Source organism: Monodelphis domestica, chromosome 4 (assembly GCF_027887165.1).
Source record: "Monodelphis domestica isolate mMonDom1 chromosome 4, mMonDom1.pri, whole genome shotgun sequence".
In the NCBI taxonomy this organism is placed as follows: Eukaryota; Metazoa; Chordata; class Mammalia; order Didelphimorphia; family Didelphidae; genus Monodelphis; species Monodelphis domestica.
Window position 1 is genome coordinate 182,569,482 of NC_077230.1, and position 22,597 is coordinate 182,592,078.

A 22,597-nucleotide genomic window follows, 5' to 3' on the forward strand; every position below is an offset into this window, starting at 1 on the left:
AGTAGAGGCAGACAAAGTAAGGGCAGAATTAAGGAATATGGTCCACTGAGAATAATAATTTGACTCCCTAATCTACAGCCATTTTTGCTTCTCCTAATCCAAGAGCTGGAAGAGGAAATAATGTTTTAGAAGTTCAAATTATCTTATTACCTCTTACATAGGTGTTGTTTTTTTTTAACCTTTACCTTCCCTCTTAGAATCAATATTACATATTGGTTCTAAGGCAGAAGAACAGTAAGGGTTAGGCAATTGGAGTTAAGTGACTTGCCCAGGAACACACAGCTAGGAAGTATCTGAGGTTAGATTTGAACCCAGGAATTCCCATCTCTAAGCCTGGTTCCCAATCCACTGCTGTCTTTTCTTACATAGATTCTTATAATAGCCTAACTAACCAATCTCTCCCCTTCTAATTCATTCTACACAGCATTGCCAGAACAAATTTTGATGCTTTTCTTTGCTCAATCATTCACTATTCAAAAACCATCAGTGTTTCTCCTCTGTACACCACAAAGGCCAAAGTGAACTATTTGCATCCCCCAAACTTTCCTACTCTGAAGTCTTTATTCCTATCATTGCCTCAACTCTACTCCCCATTTAAGGCTTGGCTCAAATGCCTAATATCACCTCACTTTTCCCCCACTCTTCCCTATCCTGAGAATTCACTTATCCTCTTGATTTTTAAAAATATTTTATTTTGTTATTCGTTTATCTACCTTATCTCTCTCCTACTGGATAAGCTCGCTAGGGACAAGGGACCACATTTTATTTGCCTTTGTAAATATGTAATTAAAAATAAAAAACACAACAGGACCTTGCCCTCAATAAGCACTTAATAGATATTTTTGATTGAATGAAAGAAAAAAAGAGACAAGAGTAAGAGCAAATTAAGAGCTTTAAACAAAGTCCTGTAATTGAAATAACTTTACTGGCAATGAAGAAAGCGCACTCTTGTTGCAAGATATGCCTTGCAAGCAGAACTGAATAGGAGTTAGGTGGCTTGAGGGAGAATGCAAGGCCCAAAGGTCTTTATGAGAAACTTAAAGAACCAGTTGTTGTTTGGTTGTTTTGGTTGTATCCATATCTTCATGGCCCCATTTGGAGTTTTCTTGACAAAGATACCAGAGCAGCTTGCCATTCATTTCCTTCTTCAGCTCATTTTACAGATGAGGAAACTGAGGCAAATAGGATTAAGTGACTTGCCCAGGGTCAAACAACTAGTAAGAATCTGAGGTCAGATTCAGTCAGATTCAGAGGAGTCTTCCTAACTCTAGGCCTGGTACTCTCTCCACTGTGTCATCTAGCTGTACCAGGAATAAGTGTTAATCAGTGTCAGTTAATGCTTATAAATAAATTTATTTGGGAAGAAAGAATATTCAAAGTACTTCATCCAATCCAACCCAATAAAACATTAATAAATATCTACTATGTGCCAGGCACTGTGCTCAACACTGAGAAGGAAGGAAGGAAGGAAGGAAGGAAGGAAGGAAGGAAGGAAGGAAGGAAGGAAGGAAGGAAGGAAGGAAGGAAGGAAGGAAGGAAGGAAGGAAGGAAGGAAGGAAGGAAGGAAGGAAGGAAGGAAGGAAGGAAGGAAGGAAGGAAGGAAGGAAGGAAGGAAGGAAGGAAGGAAGGAAGGAAGGAAGGAAGGAAGGAAGGAAGGAAGGAAGGAAGGAAGGAAGGAAGGAAGGAAGGAAGGAAGGAAGGAAGGAAGGAAGGAAGGAAGGAAGGAAGGAAGGAAGGAAGGAAGGAAGGAAGGAAGTCTCTGCCTTTAGGGAGCTTACAAATGTAAAGAAAGAAGAGTCCAGTAGCAAAAGGGCTGATACTCTAGCAACTCATCTTTTAATTCCCAACTAAAGGGTATGTTTATCAACATTGGAATCACATGCTTCCCTAAAACAATTCTTTCCACTATATCCATGAAATTAACACATAATCCATTATTTATGGATTATCCATCACTCTATACAAACAAGTCTTAACTCCCATGTAAGGAAATCTGGACCTAAGGGGCTTAGCAGATCTAGGCTACATTTGGAAATCAGACTAGATTATTCATCAGAATACCTGGCATAGATGCAAAGAATTGAGGCTGTAGATGAGGAAACATTCCCTTGAACTACATTTCCATCCGGAGAAAATCAAAGTCCTAGCTTTTTACTTACCGAAACCAAGTTTTCCTCCACAAAAGGAGTGAGCATGTGGGACCGAATAGTAACCATAATGTCACTGAAATCTAGTCCAGTGATCACTCCACTTTTGCTTTTATCTTTCAGGGCAAAGGCTTGCCTTGCATGTTCCAGCTGCAGCTCCTATAAGAAATAATTAGAAACAGAGCATTAAATTGGCCTTAAAGTACACGTCATTAGCATATGTTGCAGAAGAAAAGGGAGTTTCTTTCCAGACACAAGCCGACAACAGAAATGAACAATGAATAGCACTGTATTTACAACAAAGCTTTTGATTTTTTTCTTCCTAAGAGGCATGCTTTCTTGCATATGTACTACATATTATTCCAGAGTAGAAATGATGAATTAGAGTAAGGCAATACAGAAAAAAAGGAGGAAAAAAATTAGAAGAACCTTCAGATTTTACTTGAAAAGTATTCCTCACTGAAAATAAACTGAGTATGTTTTCAGCTCTTTATTTCAGCTTTAAAATTATGTTGCAATTTATTCTCTCCTGCTTGGAAGTATTCTTGTCATCTATAAGTACTTCTTGAAATAATGGTTTAAGTTCATTTGTGGTTTTCCAATGCTAAATGTTGCAATCAAATCTTCTCTCCCTCTCACTAAATGAATTAGAGATAATTTCTCAAACATTTTTTTTCAAATTAACTCAATGAGAAAAGCCAACAACTAGTTATTTTAATCTTTAGAACTTCAGACTTAAAAACTGTTTAAAAAATTTTCATCTCTTATTTTTAGTTGTAATCTTATTTTGCCTGAGTCATAATCAATAACAAATAGTGTTATAATCAGTACTTTTTCTGGACTTTTCTATACCCAAACTTTATAATTAATCAGTAGGAGTACAAATAAAGATATGGTCATCAATAATGCCCTAGGTATTATAGAAAACACTAACTTAGATGGTTCCTTCCTTGTCAGTCTGGCAACTAGTTGGGACAATACAATAATAATGCTTATGTATTGTTTTCGTGCAATTATGTGGAAATAGTCACCAAAATCTAAATACTTAAGCATTGCATTAAATATAAGAATATAGCACTGCATTTTTTATTAGTAGGTTCTCTATAAATACAAGACTAGCAAATGGTTACTTTCAGAAGAGTCCATATCAGGTGAATATAAGTTATCATCATTATTCTTAACGATAATAACAACCAGGATAACTAGGTTGCATAGTGCATAGAGCACCAAGGCCTGGAGTCAAGAGGACCTAGCTTCAAATCTGATATTTCCTAGCTGTGTGACTCTAGGCAAGTCACTTAACTCTGCTTTGCCTAGCCCTTGTTGCTCTTCTGCCTTAGAATTGGTACTAAGACAGAAGGTAAGGGTTAAAAAAAAAAACCATAATAACAACCATCACCTATCCTAGATAGAGGGAAGCACTTGAGTAGATCTCGACAGAAACCTTACTCTTGTTATTCATTTATTTCTTATTTTCTTTCTACTACTCCCAAGAATTTGCCATCCTCCTAGCTACTCAAGCCATTAAATTAGTGGAGTAATAGTTCAGAATACTGATATTTGTCCCCAGACATCCCTTTTAAAAAATGATCTGATCTATTTGTAAAAACTGAGAAAAAAATTCAACATTAAGGCATGTTTGGATTTGCTTGTCATCTGCAAAACAGCATTTAGTGCAGGAAACTGAAAACCCAAACAATAAGCCATATGGACTCATTGCAAATGACAGTACAGAATAAACCACCTGCATGCATTTTCAGTCTACTTCCCCCCACTCTACTCCAATCATTTCCCCCCAACAGCCTCTAGAAAATGAAGGAGTCTTAGCCAGCACTTGGTTCTACTGGAGGGTTGAAAGAAAGCATTTGCTAGAAGCAAGAGAACAATGTACACAATGACTACAATTATGTAAATGAAAATAACACTAAAAGGCAGCTGAACTCAGATGAATTGAAATGAACAATCTTGATTTCAGAAAAGAGAAATAAAAACCACATCTCTCCTCTCATGAAAAGGTGGAAGACTACAGGTTCAGAATATTACATACACCTTTTAACATGGATGCTTTGTTAGTTGATCTAGCTTAACCAGATCTGTTGGAGTGGTTATATTAGGAAACTGAACAATAAAAAAGTCATCAACATAACATTTTATAAAATATTTGCTATGAGGACATTTTGGAAACCTCAAAGAGAAGGAATAGGCAGTGGGAGAAATTTCATCTCCTTTGTTCCAAATCAAGGTAAAACCCATACCTAACACTTTAAAATGCAGGGGATAAATTTATAACTATCCCATAGGGAGAGTATGAGTGGCACTTGACAATTCCTGGCCACATATACCTTCTACCCTATCTTTTTTTCTCTCCTTTTAAAAAATTCTACATGTGTGCTGTCCCCAATTTCTCACTTGCCTATGCTTTAGGACTTCAAGAGAGAGTCAGTGGCAAGTATGTCAGACTTCAGAGTTAGATAAATTTATTAGACATCGATCACATTAAAAACAAAACTGTTTGGATCCATTTCTTTGGTGAATACTGAGAAATGGGAAGAGTATATAGGTGAGAGAATAGGAAGCTTCTAGACTATATTACAATCATTCCCCAAAATCTAACCTCACAAAGGACAAAAATGTTCCCCATCCAAACTTGCAGGAAGGAGAAAGTGAACATCATAGACTGGGGTGTTCCCCCACCTCCTTTTTTGAGGAAGTGGACTGGAAAAGAGATCAATGGCAGAGAACCTTACTAACATTGAAAATAATACTGGAAGTTCAGGTAATGGCTACTACAGGGGAAAGAAGGAAAATTAAAAGCATAGGAAAAAATAAGATTACTGCTATAGGTAAATTTTAGTAGTCATGGGGGTGGAGAGGATAGGAGGATACTCACTTGGAATAATGTTTAGTCTTGATGGCATATCAAGATCCATGATCTTTTTTTTTAAACCCTTATCTTCTTTCTTAAAATCAATACTGTATATTGGTTCTGAAGCAGAAGAGTGGTAAGGGCTAGGTGATGGGGGTTAAATGACTTGGCCAGAGTCACACAGCTAGGAAGTGTTTGAGGCCAGATTTGATCCCAGGACCTCCCATTTCTGTGCCTGGCTCTCAATCCACTGAACCACCTCGTTGCCCCATCATGGTCCTTTATTGCCAACATACATAACTTCTTACACAGATAGACCCAAGAGAATAGAAAAGAGCTGAAAAGACACTACTAAGATCACAGCTGACTCACAAAAATGAACAATATGGAAATATGTTTTGCATGATAATACATGTATAACCCAGACTGAATTCCTTGTCAGTTGATGAGGGAGGAGGGAAAGAAGGAGGGAAACAATTTTTTTTATTAGATACCCTTATTAAATTGCTATATAGATCCTAGATTAAATGATTATTTTTTTAAAACCCAGATTATATATCAATACAATTTTAAGAATCTTTTTAAATTTTTTTTAATTTTATTTAATTGATTAATTAAGAAATTTTTTCCATGGTTACATGATTCATATTCTTTCTCTCTCCTCCTCCCACCTTCCTCCCATAGCCAAAGCACAATTCCACTGGGTTTTACATGTGTCATTGATCAAGACCTATTTCCATATTATAGCTATATGCACTAGGGTGATCGCTTGGAATCTACATCCCCAATCATATCCCCATCAACTCATGTGATCAAGGAGTTGTTTTTCTTCTGTGTTTCTATTTCCACTGTTGGAGGGAGACAATTTGGATCACATAACTTTTGAAAATTTATGACTTCAATTGGTAATAAATAAAGTAATATTTTTAAAAGATCACAGCCCAACCCCCTTTCTCTTTGTATTAATATCCCTACTATATAAGACTTCTCAGGAATAAATACAACATAAGAGCAAAACAACTACATCAGTAACACTATACACGTAACCAGACTTCCAAGTCTGCTGCTTTGCTACAAAGGTTTCACTTGCCTGAGTTAATTCTCCCTGATGTTAAAATAATCAGTTCTGCAGTATAAGGAGCATCTGATGTATATTAGTCTAGAAGCTGAGATATCTTCTAATGGCAATGTTAGAGGGGCAAAAGGGGAGGCTAGTATAAGCCACTCAATTTCATCACCTCCTCCAGTCTTTTACCAATACTCAGGCTTTAGCAAAAGCAGCAGAGAATCCTCAGAGAGGTTAAGTGAATTGCCTGTAGTCACACAGATTTTGTCACGGCAGTCTGGTAACCAGTATTCCTTTAGCTTTGACTTCTAGGAATGGTTTAGCCTCACAGATAGCATCAGAGCCATAGAGATTCACTGCCACCTCAGAGGCAAAATGAAAGGCTATCTGCTGTCTGCTCTCAAGGAGTCCACAAGCTCAGGAAGAAAGAAAGTCAAGGTGTTAAAACTTATTTAAAAAACAAACAAACAAAAAACAATGGCTATATCATTCCTTTGTTGTTGTTCAGTTTTGTCTGACTCTTTGGGACACCATTTGGAATTTTCATGACAAAGATACTATAGTGGTGTTACTTCCTTCTCCAACTCACTTTACAAATGAGGAGATTGAGGTGAATAGGATTAAATGAAAAGCCCATGGTCACATATAGAGGAAGTATCTGAAGCTAGATTTGAACTTAGAAAAATGAGTCTTCTTGACTCCAGACCTGAAACTCTATCTATTGTGTCACCTGGCTGGCCCCATGTCATTCCTAAAGTATTAATTACCCATATTTGTGACCTAATACCATGGTATCAAACTCAAACTATAATTAAGAAACACTAATTCCTATGGGCCACATATTGACTTAGAAAATTTGTTGTGATACCCAGTGGAATCGCCCCTGGGCTAAGGGAGAGGTGGTGGGAGGGTGGGGAGAGAAGAAAAGAAAATTATCTTTGTTTCCAATGCATAATGTTTGGAAATGACCAAATAAAAATTAAAAAAAGAAAAAAAAGAACATTTGTTAAATATTTCAAAATTCTGTTTTAATCTAGTTCAGGATGAACTAGAAAATACTGGGTGCTTTGTGTTTGACACTTCTGGTCTAAGAGATCAAGAACATTTAAGCTAAGTTAATTGCCAGAAAAGAAAACAAAAACACCCACTACCCCAAGATATAATTTTTCAATAAATACAATAAACAATGAAGACTTTATCCTTGTTGAAAACATGATCAATAACAGAATGGAACAATATCCACCACCCCACTCTGTAAATAACATCACTTTATTTTTATTTAGTGTCTTCACATTTTTAAGTGTTCACTAGTAGTTACTCATGTTAATATTATTAACAATGTCATTATTTTACACTTTAAAATTTACAATGTGCTTTCCTCAAAATAAGACAAGTTGAACAAATGTGATTTTCTCTACATATATGAAAACTGAAGGTCAGAGAGATCAATTAACTTGTCTATGGTTACACACCTAGTAAGTACCTGTGTCAGGACTGTAAATCAGATCTTATTTCAATTCTTATACTCTTGCCACTATATTACAGTGGCCCTCATTTGATTTTTTAAAAATCTAAAAATAAAAACTAAAATTACCATGTATCTCCTTCCCTCACTCACCTTCTTCCTACACTAGAGAAGGGATCATTTATTTATTTATTTTCAGCTATTTACTTATTGTTCATTTTTTTTATTTTTTGGAAAACTGTGTTTAATTAATTAATTTAGAATATTTTTCCATGGTTACAAAATTCTTGTTCTTTCCCTCCCCTCCCCTTACCTCCTTCCCATAGTCAAAGCACAATTCCACTAGGTTTTACATGTGTCATTGATCAAGAACTATTTCCATATTATTGATATTTGCACTAGCTTGATCATTTAGAGTCTATATCCCCAATCATATCTCCATCTACCCATGTGATCAAGGAGTTGTTTTTCTTCTGTGTGAGAAGGGTTCATTTAAACAACAAAAAAATGTATATATAAAATGATGTCTTGTATATTTCTAATTATCTATTCTTTCTTTGGAAATATCCATTCAAAAGCTATCCTTCAAACATTATTGCTATACATAATGATCCCTTAATTCTACTCATTTTGCTTTTCATAATTCCAAGCAGATCTTTCTATTTTTTTTTAAATTAGCCTGCTCATCATTTCTTATGGCACAATTTGTCCAGCTATTCCCAAGTTGATAGGCAGCCCCTCAATTTCCAGACTCATTTGATTTTTTTAAATAGTAGCAGACATATAGAGATAACATTTTGAGTCTTATAAAACTCTTTAAATACATTATTTCAATTTGATCTTTCCAACAAAAAAAGCACTATTCCAAAAGTTGCTTCCCTCAAATTTGAGAAAGAAAACAAAAAAAAAACAACAGTTGAGTTTACACATGTTGATTAGGAGAGTGAGAACAAGTAAAAGAAAGGATATACAAACCATTCATTTATTTAAAAAAAAAATAGAACCAAAGCAAAATTTAAAGCCTATCTATGCTTCAATATGCATTTATTCTTATGGCATCATGAAAGTGAGACCTGCAATGATCTTGGTTCAGCATATGAAATATTTGATTAACTCTAGTTATAAAAAGAAATAACTCACCTGGAGGAACTGAGTAAATTCTGTGTAGTTAAGATGTTTCTTCCTGTTATGCCCAAAATGCAGACGAATAAATTCACAGTCCCAGTTAAAAGGTATATGATGATGAACAATTGTCTGTCCAAAAATTTCTTTGACATTTTCTTGGGAGGGAAAAAAAAAAGTCAATTACATTGAGGATAAATAGTTCAATACACCATATTTTTCCTACAAGAAAATCAGAGAAGTTTTAAAAGTCAATATCATCCGCTTCTATTAAGATTAACTGCAAATTTGGGGGCGGGGGGGGGTCCTCTCAGAAACATGCACAGGAATACATTTGCTACAGAATATAATTTTACACTTAAGATTGTGTACTATTACATGTAAGGCCACAAGATTCTTAATTTCTCTTGATTTAATTTTAATTAGGAAGAGATTTATATCTTGCATAGTAAATGGTTGCTACTTTGCATTCAGGTATAAAATCAATAGTGTTTTCCCCGTTCCTCAAGGAGTCGAATTAAGCCCTTTATCAGAGGCATGAATACCTAAATTACAGTATAATGCAATATTTGTCATACTAAGTATGGTTTGATTGAGGCTTGATTATTACATTCACACTAGCCTGAATATGTCTATTGAAGATAGGTATAAGGAATGCCACCAAAAGCATATCATTAGCTCAGCAGCAAGCACCTTATTAAAAGCTTCTGATATTGTCAAAAAAAAAAATATATGGCCTTGACACAAAGCTTCAAAACTCCCATAAAAAGCCATGATTATTAGTCTCAATTATTAAAATGTTTTAAGATAAGTGAAATTAGTGATTCACTTTTAAATAAAGAAGGACTAAACACAGAACAGTTACTCTTAGACAGGAACCAGTCAAGCTGTGTACTATACAAGGAAAACCTTAAGTTCTACTCTGATAGCCTGTCTTCGTGTACTAAAAAATGTCATTAACTTTCTTACACAGTTCAACACTTTCAATAAAAGTTAATTCAAAATTGACTGATACTTTAATGAGAATATATTGAGTATCCTAATTTAGAAACTAATGCGCCCCCCCCAAAAAAACGATCATTAACAAGGCTTAGAAAGCAGGAAGCCTGTTTTACTGACATCTCTTATAAGAACCAAAATTATTTCCAAATTTAAGTCAATTTTATTATGAAAGGCTGGTACCACCAATAACTACCTATTGTAATGAAGAATCATCAAATACAGACTTATTTTATTTCCTTAGCCAACTTATACTGTTTCTAATTCCCACCAATAACCTCTGCTGACTTGACTAAGATGATCTTCAGGTTTGTCAATGGCTGCCTTCAATGTTTACCTTGTACACCTCCTCTTTCCTGATTGAAGCAGAACAGTTACTAGAAGAATCCTGAACTGGAAATCCTCTCAGAACTGACTTAATATAACCAATCCTGAACTAAGTCACAATAATTACCAAGATTAGAGGAAAGCATTGGATGTCACTGGGGAGATGGGATTTTCTCTTTCTATCCTTTTCTAATGGAAAGCAACATTTATTTCTTGTCCCACCAATTTGCAAGACTGATTCCTAACATCATAATCCATGGATTTTCATCTCCCTTAATCATGAAAAGTATTCTCACCTTCAAAAGCAAAGTTTATACCCAAGAGTAACTTGGAAGACTGGCCTCTAACATAAAAGGATTATCCTTATATCTAAAAATCTATTAAATTTCTACTTCAAAGTGCATCAAGAGTCAACTAGTGAAATCAAATAAAATTAAAAGGTCTCTTACAAACCATTAGGGTGAGAAATACCTTAGCAAACCAGAAGGAAAGCCTATCAGGGCTTGTGGAACTTTTCAGTGATCTAGTTCCATCTCATTATTAATTCATTTTGATGTCTGAAAACAAATGTTCTAGAGTAAAGAACATGAAGGAATTGATAGGGAACAAAAAAAAAGATTGCTGCTAAATGACTAAGCGACAAAATATTACGATGAATTATCACATAGCCAAAGAATTTGAATGGAGAATATTTAAAGAAGCAATTCCCAGAAATATCAGTTACTGGATAATAAAAAAAAAGTGTACATTTGCTACTTATACTTCATTTCTATTTAACTGTTGAAGAAAGCAGACTTTTTTATGTAACTATAACATTTCAGACTCTCAAAAGAGAAACTAGATATCAAAGAGGTAAATTGCCAGTTATGGATACAAAAAGCTCTCAATTCAAGAAATTAAAATTACCCAGTAAAACAAATTTTATTTATTCCCTCCCAAAGATATAATTTATAGGATATAATTTATAATTTCAATTTCAATGGAGACTTAAAAATTGTTGGCAAGAGAAAGCTAATTAGAAAGTGCTAGAAAATTAGAGATTATTTTTTACAAACTCTCTAGCTATTGCTAGAAAATTCTTAAAATGTCTTTAAAATAGAATATACTAAATATATTACTGCTAGCAAATTCTTAAAATGTCTTTGAAATAGAAAATGCCAAATGTATTATAAAGTGATGGCTTTGATACCACAAAAAAACCCAGGTTAACACTCACTTTTGGAGAGCTCATAGTTACGTGTTTCCAAATATAGGAATGTAATTTATCAGAGATTCTGTTTGGCTACTTCCTACTTTCTCTGAACTCTGCTTATAGCTTTAGGTACTTAGTATAAGGCTTGACTATGCTCATTAGAGTAGACTATAAACTATCTTCAAAATCTTTCAAATGGCCATCTTTAACCTGCTAATGGTATTCAATTATTCTTGCTGGATGAGGGGGAGTGGATGACAATTTTTTTTACTTACTTGGGCAGTTTAGATAGTTCTCTTTTTTTTCTAACCTATATTTCCCTCCTGCAGATTTTATAATACATGCTTAATACAAGGTTGATTAAAGGTACACTATAGAATTAGTGTATTGTGAATTATTTATCTGATTGGTGGCTTAAAAGTCCAACTCATTCATCATTTAACCATTACCAGGATCCTCTTATAAAAACCATACAAAGGCTCCAGAATTGGGGAGTAATTCACAGGAGGCAGCTCTCGTGTGTGTCTCTCTCCCCCCTTTCTTTTCTTGACTGGATTATACTCCTGTGATGCATTATCTCAAGCAGCTGGCTTTCTTCTTATCTTATCCAGTTTTATTAGGTCCTGTGTGACATGAAAGGGAACACCAATAATCTCAAATACACCCAATGCAACTGACTACAAGAGCACAGCAAAGGTTTTCCAAGAGAGAATCCCGTCTTTCCAGGGGCAAACAAGAATCTAAGTGATCACTACCTGTAGTGCTCTTTTAAGTGACCATAGTTCTGGACTGAATGCAAAGTGATACAGTGATCGAGGAAGTCATGAAGACTATGGGTTGACATAGGAGTTTTTTTGTTTGTTTTCTTTTCTTTTTTTAAAAACAATAGGCAGACACTGTGAATAGGACCAGGAATCAATATAAATAAGCAGGAAAGAGAAATGCTAAAACTTTCTGACATCACTTTCAATAAACCCACCTCTCACTTCCTGCAGAATTTGGCTTAAGAAATACTATTTATCATTTCCTTTGATTTGGACAATCAAGCCAAACACAAACAAGAGATGGAACAATGCTCTCTCTGATGGTATGAGAGGCAGCACATTGAATTGGCAGGAGGGGAAAAGGGGCAGAGACTGGGAAAAACTGTGTTTTGGAGGAAATTTCCACAGGCAGAGCATTAGTGATTTGAGCTGTGTTAGTCACATGACTAATGTAATATTTGATTACATGATAAAGTATATTATAGCATATATGATGTAAATATGTTTTAATGGCGCTTTCTAATTTCCCCAACAGCCCAAGCTGCTATCCCCCATATCATCCACCCTCATCCCACCCCTTTTTCCTTACAGGAGCTTCCTACTAATCTTGTTCACCTTTCTGCAGTACAAAATTACCTCTGACCGGGGCTGGCACTCTTCTCCAAGACTGCCACCATGCCTGCTCCATGAATGAGCCTGGAAGGAGCTGCTGTACCAACGCTGTGGCCAGAGAACTCCTCCTGTAGGTATACAAGCCATCAGCCCTGTGACACAACCCACCTACCATCAGCCCAAAGAACGAGATGTCCGAGGTCATACTTATTCCAAGGATTCCAGCCCAGGAGCCATGGCTTCCAAATTATAGGCTAGAGACCAAACTTTTTTTTTTATTTTCAGAAAAAAAATATATACATACATATATACACACACGTGTATATGTATATATATGAGTCCCACCTTGAGCATCTTAAAAAGGCCTTTTGAGAACTCCCACATATTATGAATATATTGAATATCCTTACATACAACTAGGAAGGAGAAATGATGAGGCTTGTGGAACCTAGATTTTCAGAAACTGAATGGTTGAGGCAAAAAAGAGGCTAAAGGGAAAAAAAAACAACTAAAACTTACAGAGGCAGAAAGACATAGCACTAGCCTGAGGGATCACATAACTGAGATCTATTCCCAAGGACATCATTAGTTCAACTACAACAGATCACAATAATCTTCTGTATCTCCATGGGTAAGGGAAGCAGAAGAGACATTTTTAAATTGCCCATTACCTACCTTAAGGAGGAAAGGATGTGGATTCATCAATAACAGTAAAACATTCTAAATTCTACCCAATCTATGTGCAATTTTACTTCTACGATAAGATGATGCTTCATTTAAATAGCATCTGTCACTGTAGAAATGAGGTGCTTCAACAAATACACATGTTTTATCATAAAACACCATCAGAAGAAAATAATACCAGATCTCTCTTTGCCTCATATTTCAAGTTACTATACTATAGGACTGAGATTTGAGGATTATATATAACCCATTCAAAAATGGCTGAAGGCCATCATGAAGAAATTCTAAATCTCTCCTCGAATGGTGTCAAGGGTATGCTCAGCTGGAACTTCAAAAGAACGATATTCCATCATATCACACTCTTTTCTTTTAATCATGTTAAATCAGTTTTTCAATTCCTGTCAGAACAATGTATTCTTCCAGGTTAGATTTTCTGGTTCTAGTCATTAGAGCTTAGCTTCTGGGTTATAAGATATATGCTGCCTCCTACCAGGTCCTTTGTAAAAAACTACAGATATAATAGTTATCTGTCTAATCTGTCTTACTCAGGTGTTCTCATTGGAGAAAAAGTTGTCTACCTAAGCAAAAGTGGAAAAGAAAACCCCAAATTATATTTTTACTACAGTACCCTAAGCCATAAAATGATCAACGAAATTGAACTCCTCTTTTTAGAGAGCACTACTTTCAGGGGAGAGGATGTTTTCATCAAAAAAAAAATCATTTGAAGACTTGTCTCAAAAAAGAATATTTTAAAATAACTAAAATTCTCAAAATTTCCTGGGCAAAACCCCCAGCTTTTTGGAATTAAAAGAATTTCTGTGCATGAGAATTTAGAGAGAACTTAGCACTTTCAAAATGTCTTACATTCATCTTATTAGTAAATAGGTAGGCCTTCAGTTATGAATGCTTCACTGTCGAGGCAATATACATTCTGGCTAAATCCATTATTGATAACTATTGCACCATATAGCATAATGGCTAATCCAGGAAATGTCAATCAATTCCATTGAGCAGAATTGGATAGTTTTGATGTGAGTTATATTACAAGAAACTGTCATGCATTGCCTAGCAAACTCAGTGGGCAAGCGCTCAGGCTACTAGAAGGATAGAAGTTATAAAAGCCATCAAGCAGTTATCCACAGCTTGCAATGTTAGAAGTTTTGCTGAAGGAACATATCAAGGAGAAACAATTAAATCATTACCACATTCAAACATCACATTCACACTTAAGAAGTCCATGGAGTCTTGTGCTACTCTAGAAAATAGTCAGAAATAGACTACAAAGACTTCTTTGAAAGGCCTCTCCCCCAAAGGTGAGCACCTCTAGCAAAGCAAGTATACCTCTCGCCCCACCAAGTACTATACAAAGCCAGACCCCATTAAATGGGCAATGATAAAAGTATGGGTTGCATTTTTTTTCATTTTTAAATAATAACACAATATTTTGGCTCAAAATCATACTTTATCAACTGAGAACAAAGGCTATAAAAAGCTATTACAGCTTAGCCATCTTTAGATATATACACACATGACTTCATATGTATCTCAACAAAAGTACATATGTCTTACATGTACAATAATCAGATGCATGTATAAGGCAGATCTCTTTTTTTAAATACAAATAGATGAAAACGAGGGACTCAAGTACATTTATGTAATGCAATCATTATTGAGGTGAGGTACCAAGGACCATATTTCTCCATTTCACTATTCACTCTCCCTCTCTACCCCTGATCCACACTCTCTAATTCTCCCTCAAATAAAAAATGAGGGAAAGGAAATAAACTGCATGAACAAGTGCCAACCTATAGCACTGGCAGCATCAATGATTTAGTTGGGTTTAAAATTTTCTTTGATATAAAATATGTGCATGATGAATGAGCACAATACTATCTTTTACCTTTATTGTATTCCTCAGCACTTACCACAATGCCTGGCACATAATAGGTGCTCAAAACTGTTTCCTGACTGTCTGACTGTTATTCCTTCAGTAAAATAAATGTGAAACAGATAAAAAAAAATCTCATTACAACCAAATACAAGCAAATATCTAAATCAGGAGATCTCAAACTTTTTTGGTCTTAGGATCCCTTTATACTTAAAAATCAGTAAGAATCCACTCCCTTCCCAAAGAGCTTTTACATAGGTTAAGTCTAGTGATATCTACCATATTAGAAATTAAAATGACTTAGAATTAGGAAAATAGTTTTGGTCTTGCAGACCCCCTGAAAAGGTCTCTGAGACTCCTAAGAGTACACAGATCACACTTTGAGAATGAGTGATCCAGATTATTCTGTTGTTTATGAACTTGGTAATATTGACCATTATTAGAAATAATCAGTTCTCAGAAAACCTGTTACCATCTCAATGAAAATATTTGTAGATTTGTCATGATTTGTAATATTGAACTTTGAATTTGTGATAAGAATAAAGCTGCTTTAAGATATCATATTTAAAATTCCCTCACTCTTACAATACCTCATTTTAGAAAGCTTTTAAGTTGAGATTTTCATGTGCATAAGACCATCAAAATAATTTTTTTTTTGTTTTGCATAGTATTAAGCAGGGAAACACCTAATGAGACAAGGAAATTGTACTACTCAAAAGATATCAAAAGTTTTGATCAGTAAGATCAGACAATTGTGTTGGAACCAGGGTCACAATAAAGAAAAATACAACTATCCTCACTCTGTATTGTATGAGCTCTAAAAGTGAAAAGAGAATTTCAAGATGCCATAAGGGCAACAGTATGCACTGAGCAATCCAAAATGTTCAAGTACTTTCTCTCTCTGCAAGGAGCTATAGATACTACATTTGGATTCAATTTAATTTTAATCCTTACTTTTAAATCTTACTCTGTTAAAATTAGAAGCACAGGAAAGAATAGCTAGGCATACTGTGCTGTATTATAGTTTGAGGGGATGTATTAAATTTTAAAATGAGGCCCTTTGCGGGAAGATGCAAGAATTGTAGTTATAAATCACAAGCCCCTAAAATAGTGTCTCACACCTAGTAACCACTCAATAAATATTTGTGAAACTGGATTGGCATGAAGAAACTGCTCAGCTGTTTCCTCCACTGGTTATAAATCTAATCATTTGAGCTGTGGCAATTTTCTTGGGCCTGTGTTAAGAGCCTGCTGGGATCTACTGACTCAAGTGCTTTGTTTTTCAAATGGAAGGTTGAGAGAAACAATGAGATGGGAGGTAAAAGAAACAGAGAATTACAATGCCAGAATAGGAAGGCTGAAAGAAGAGGACTCTGCACAGGTTTCCAGGAACTATAATATCTAAACAAGAGGCAAATGGTATAAATAGGGTTACAAGGCCTCATCTGACTAATTCTGAAATATTGTTCCAACTATTTTTGAGACGTTATTGTTCTGGACTTGCTCGAATGTATGTGAAAGCTAGAGAGGAGAAGAGAGAAAATGCAGCATTATTAATGCATGCAGGTTTAGGACTGAATGGACAGTGGACAGAAACTGTGTTTATGCTTTTTACTAGCTCCAGGAGAAAGGTGTTCTTAAAGCAAGTTAATATTTTTCATGAGACAGAAAGGCCAGAGACTGCTACAAAGCAAAAGAAAAAATGTGCCTCTAAGAGGCAAGGGATTTTCGCAAATTTGAAGAGTCCTCAAGGACTGACCTTAGTATCTTCAGATTTACTTTTTTTGAAAGATCTTTGACATATACAAAATCCACCTGGATTAAGGGAAAGAACATCTAGGGACAAGGCAAAAAGTATAATTAATTATAGGCTCACTAACTAGGCTCAGTGGCTCTCCACCATATTGCTTTTCATTCTTACGGTGATGATAAACCTCCAGAATCAGGGACAAATTCAACTTTGTGTGTATTGTGATGAGATTGATTTTTTTCACTAACAAAACACCACAGTGAATATTTTACATTTGTGGCTCAGGAATGGCCTCATTATTCTTTTTTTTTAAATAGTGCCAAAGCCACAACAAATAAGGTGCTACAAATTCAAGAAAATAAATAAATCTTTATTGAATAGCTTCATTCTGTTGAATGAAACCACTGAGGTGCCATACTTCACAGATCATTAATAAAAATCTCTTTTTTAAAAAAACAACTCTTTATCCTATACATATGCCAATCTTTGTAACTATACAGATATTAAAAATTTTCAAATGCTGAAACATTGCTACAAGTCTTTATCCTGGATTGTATGCTGAGAAACCATGTAATCCTACTGAGGAAATAAAGTCAATTTCTATATCCAACACAGAATAACAATTATTTTATGTTGGTCTTACTTTTAAAACAAAAAGTTAAATTTAGGGTTCACAGAGAGCTAATTAGACCTTAACTCACTCTCTCACTTCATACCCCATTCTTCTCTTTCCCAATGGCAAAGTAAAAATTCTTGAGTGATGCTTCAGAAAAGTCCTGAACTTCTTACCCAGAAATCCCTTAAAGAATGGAAAGGATTATTCCATGCAGTTCATGCTCTATTTCATAAAGAATTTTGCCCAGGCTGGCCCAGAATAAGAAAATTTTGGAGCACTTATTTTAGGAATGTGAAAGTATCAGTGATTCAATGAGCTGAAGTAATTACATTCCTAGATTCCTTAATCTTTTGCAACAGTGCAATGCTTTGAAGAAAAGAAAACAGATTTTCTATTTTATCTGGATAAATCCTTTTAGGAAATTAGCACTATATTTAATGACTTGAGATCCTAAATACACAGTAATCTATATCCACTGTTAAGTATTAAAGACTGGACCAACCTTACTACCTAGCTCTTAAGAGACATTTTTTTTTCATGTTCTGTTTCTTTCCTTCTTTCTTTCCTTCCTTCCTTCTTTCTTTCTCTTTTTGGTCTTTAAATATTCTTACCAAATGTCACCTCTCCACTTCCACTCTTGTCAAACAATTGGAAGGCTACTACGAACATAGCATCTGGGGCACACAAAACAGACTCAAATGCCAAAAACTCTTGATAGGAGATCAACCTAAAATAAAATATAAAAGAGCTGTCAGATTTCTAGGAGTTTAGTAAGGGAATCAGTGCTTAAGGTTGGGACACAACTGCTCTGAAACTACCCTCATGGAGCTGATAAAGCACAAAAAGCATAATTATTCTCCCTAACTTGTTTGCTACAGAGGTTGAATGGATACACATTCATTTGAAATACCTAACAAGTGGCATTATAGTAGCAAAAGGCATAATGTGCATATACCCACATATTGAGTTTGCACCTTTATTGATATGCTTCTGATTTTTCTTCTTCAAATTATCATCTCTTAGAAGCTGTATTATTCAAAAGTTGGTAGCAATGTCCACAATTTGATATGGACTATGAGTCATCAATACTTTTTTGATAAATATATAAGCTAAACTGCTTAGGAAAAATCTCTGCCTGGATGAAGGAAAAAAGTTTCCTGAAAAAGAAAAATAAAGGCAATTTTGTAAATAGTACCTTTAGGAATGTAAAAATATTAAATAACAAATCCCCCCATATGATATGAACACTGAATTAGCTATAATCAATTCCTAGACAGGAATATAAAATAAAATATATAATTCAAAGGATTACTAGAAGGGAAGGTAGGAGAGAGAAAGTCAAAGGGATATAAGCGAAAAAGTGCCATGAGATGTTAGTAAAAAAATTACTTTAAGGTTTTATATTTTTTATTCATTCCAAACCCAATTTAGGTTTTTTAAAAAGTCATAAGATTCATTTGGAATTATGCCCAAAGGGCTTCAAAAGACTGCCTGCCCTTTGATCCACCCATACGACTGCTGGGTTTGTACCCCAAAGAGATCATAGGGAAAAATACATGTACAAAAATATTCATAGCCTCGACCTCTGTGGTGGCAAAAAATTGGAAAATGAGGGGATGTCCATCAATTGGGAAATGGCTGAACAAGTTGTCATATATGATGGTAATGGAATATTATTGTGCTAAAAGGAATGATGAACAGGTGTAATTCCATGTGAACTGGAATGACCTCCAGGAATTAATGCAGAGCAAAAGGAGCAGAACCAGGAGAACATTGTATACACTGTGACACAATTGAATGTGATGGACTTCTACTAGCAGCAATGCAATGATCCAGAACAATCCTGAGAGATTTATGAGAAAGAACGCTATCTACATCCAAAAAAAGAACTGTGGGAGCAGAAACACAGAAGAAAAACATGATTGATCACATGGTTCGATGAAGATATGATTGAGGATGTTGACTTTAAATGATCACTCTATTGCAAATATTAATAATATGAAAATAAGTTCTGAACAATGATACATGTAAAACACAGTGTAATTGCTCGTTGGCCAAGGGAGAAGGGAAGGAGGAGGGGAGAGGAAGAACATGAATCATGTAAACATGGAAAAATATTCTAAATTAATTAATTAAAGGATTTTAAAATAAAATAAATTTAATTTTAAAAATAAATTTTGTGACATTGACACCAAATAAGGCATTTTTTAAAATAAGTATACACATAATGTGTATTATTATATAAAAATTGCTATATATGTGGTTTCTGACCTAAAAACTTGGCAACATTCCCATTTGTTTCTGGCATAAAGTATTTTAAGAGACTATTAAATTCATTTTATTTGTTTAAAAAAGTAATAATGTTCTAAATTTATCAGAATAAACTAAAATATAAAGGCTTCCTTGAATCTATAGCGTGCATAAAATAGTGTTCCATCATATAACATAAGTACTAAACAGCACTTCTTTGGTGCTTGCTCAGCAAACAGCTCTATGAAAGTGTTGCACTATAAATTAATGAAAATGACCCAATTCTTCTATACAGGGCCTACTTCCCCATGCTACCTAACTCTCTGTCAAATAAGCAATTAAAAATTCCATCAGAAGGGCAGCTAGGTAGCACAGTGAATCTCTATCCTCAGATACTTCCTAGCAAGTCACTGAACTCCATCAATGACAATGGGGGTTAAGTGACTTGTCCTGGTCACAAAGGAAGTGGATGAGGCCATATTTGAGCCCAGGACCTGCCATCTCTAAACCTGGCTCTCTGTCCACTGAGCCTAGCTGCCCTCCAGTGACAAGGTTTTAATGAATGAATTAATGTGCACATAAAAATCAAGGTTATAGTATATACAATCTATATCTATCTATCTATCTATCTATATATATATATATACATCTGTATATATATATATATAAACATGTTATTTTAAAACAAATAGAGGACGAAAAGATTATTGACATACCAAAATCGCATTTCTTCAGAAATGACAACCTTTAAAAGTGGCAGTTATGGGTACAACTACTCTGTGATACAGATAAAATAGCATTCAAAAGGATTTTATACCTACTACATCATCACATTTCCTGCTTAGGAAACAATTTAAATGTATGAATTATTAAACTGATTCTCAAGATCTTTCAAAAAAGAGATAATTTTAAAAGAATGAAAAGATCAAAGATGATGTTTTTACTGAAGAAAAATAAAAGTGAGTGAAGATATATCAGTATCTGCCTACTGGTATGCCTTTCACTTTTTGATATTGGGTTTGGTATGTCATTTGTTTGTTTTTGTTTGGGGTTGGGGGGGAGGGGTTGGTTCTAAACTTAAGACCAGATAACATTTTTCCACAGACCAGAAAAAAGAAACAAGTACATGAAATTACAAATCTGCATTAGGTGCAGAATACTTTTCTTTTTAAATACTACATTCCAGGCACTGTGCTAAGGACTTAACAAATATCTCATTCAATTCTCACAACAATCCTATGAATTAGGAGCTGTTATCTCCATTTTACAGTTGAGGAAACTAAAGCAAACAAAGATAAAGTTATTTACCTGAGATCACACAACTAAAAAGTATCTAAGACCTTGAAAATTTGGAAAAATAAAAGATGTTTCCACAAGTTTTTTTTCCTAATAGAATACTAATGAATAACAGGAAAGATACTAAGCAGTTTATTCAATTGTTGAATTTTTAAATTCTTATATTTCAGTCTCTCATATCCTTTATATCAATTTGGCCTGTCAGTGGTTAACTATTATACTCAGCTATTGAACACATAGAATTCATTGATTTAAAGCTAGAAAAGACCTTAAAAACTATCTAATCCAATCCCTACATTTTACAGATGATAAAACAGAGGCCCAGAAAGGTCATGTGATTTGCTCAAAATAACACAGGAACAAAATAGCAGAGCTGAAATTAGAACACAGGTCCTTGGACTCTATATGTCACCCACTGCTGCCTTGTCCAAGTGGCCAGAAAATATGACCAGATTCATTGACATATCCTTCTTGAAGTGCTCTCAAATTAATCAATGGGAATCTGGGAGAATCTTTTTCTCTCCTCATATGGCAAAATGAATAAGCATAACCCAGTCTATAACTCTGCCAGTCATAGTACTTAGAACTACCAATCTAATAGCCTAAATTTAGCAGTAAGAACAGCAAAGATAAGTTTATTTTCATCAGAAATTAGGTGACCAATCAATCTCTTTGAGATGTCTATATTTTCCTAATTTGAATGTCCAAAAACATAGGTGGTACAGTGATGCTGGATCTGAATTTAATTGGTGCCCTTGACACTTACTGGTTGTGTTATATTAGATAAGCCATCTACCCCCTATCAACCTTAATTTCCTCATTCCTAAGATGGAGTTGGTGTGATAATCAAATATGATAACATGTAAAGCATTTTGCTAATCTGAAAGTACTACATAAATAACTATTTATTATAATTACTATTATTTTTCCCTAAGAATTCTAAATCCCAGAGATATCCTGCTGAAGGGAGAAATATATTGACTCAAACATGCAAGGTGGAGGATTATATCAAAGATGTCAGAAAATATCAATGTTCAAATGACCTTTGCTATTTAGGATGCCCAGTTAAAAAGTAAAGGAGTCTCCTAAAAAACAAATAACCAGAGAAAGTTTTTTTAAAAATTATCAGTTATTCACAATCAAATGCAAGTTTGCTCCAAATCTCGAAGAGAAAATGGAAATTTCATGTTAATACAATGAATTGGTAAAAATGACTAAAGATTAAAATATTCAATGCTAGAGCCAGCTAAAGGAAGATAGTCACATTAATTACATTGTTGGGGAAACTGAAAATGGGTCTAGCCATTCTTGAAAATAATTCTGAATCATACTATAAAACTGAATAAAACATTCATGCCTTTGATGTAGAGATCTCATTAGAGGTCATATACCCTAAGAAAGTCAAAGGCAGAAAGAAAGGGCTCAATATAGCAAAATATTCTGAGCAACTTTTTGTGTGGTAGAAAAAAATTCATTGACTAAGATATAGCTTAACAAATTTTAGCACATGAATTTCATAGAATTTTTTTGTGTTGTGAGAAATATAAGGAATT

The 22,597-nt window shown here is 34.6% G+C and overlaps 1 protein-coding gene across 3 annotated transcripts in view; it reads right to left on the bottom strand.

Moving 5' to 3' along the window:
- The window catches only part of SLC25A12 (solute carrier family 25 member 12), a 122,585-nt gene that overhangs the window by 78,446 nt on the left and 21,542 nt on the right, over window positions 1-22,597 (bottom strand). For 2 of the 3 annotated variants that reach the window (XM_001376047.5, XM_007494366.2), the window contains exons 4-6: window positions 18,110-18,225; window positions 8,685-8,824; window positions 2,160-2,306 (exon numbers count right to left, since the gene is read on the bottom strand). In XM_001376047.5, the coding sequence (XP_001376084.2) occupies window positions 2,160-2,306; window positions 8,685-8,824; window positions 18,110-18,225 (403 nt within the window). Of the gene's footprint in view, window positions 1-2,159; window positions 2,307-8,684; window positions 8,825-12,584; window positions 12,689-18,109; window positions 18,226-22,597 lie in introns of those variants that run through there. The other variant, XM_007494367.2, reaches the window with a different exon arrangement.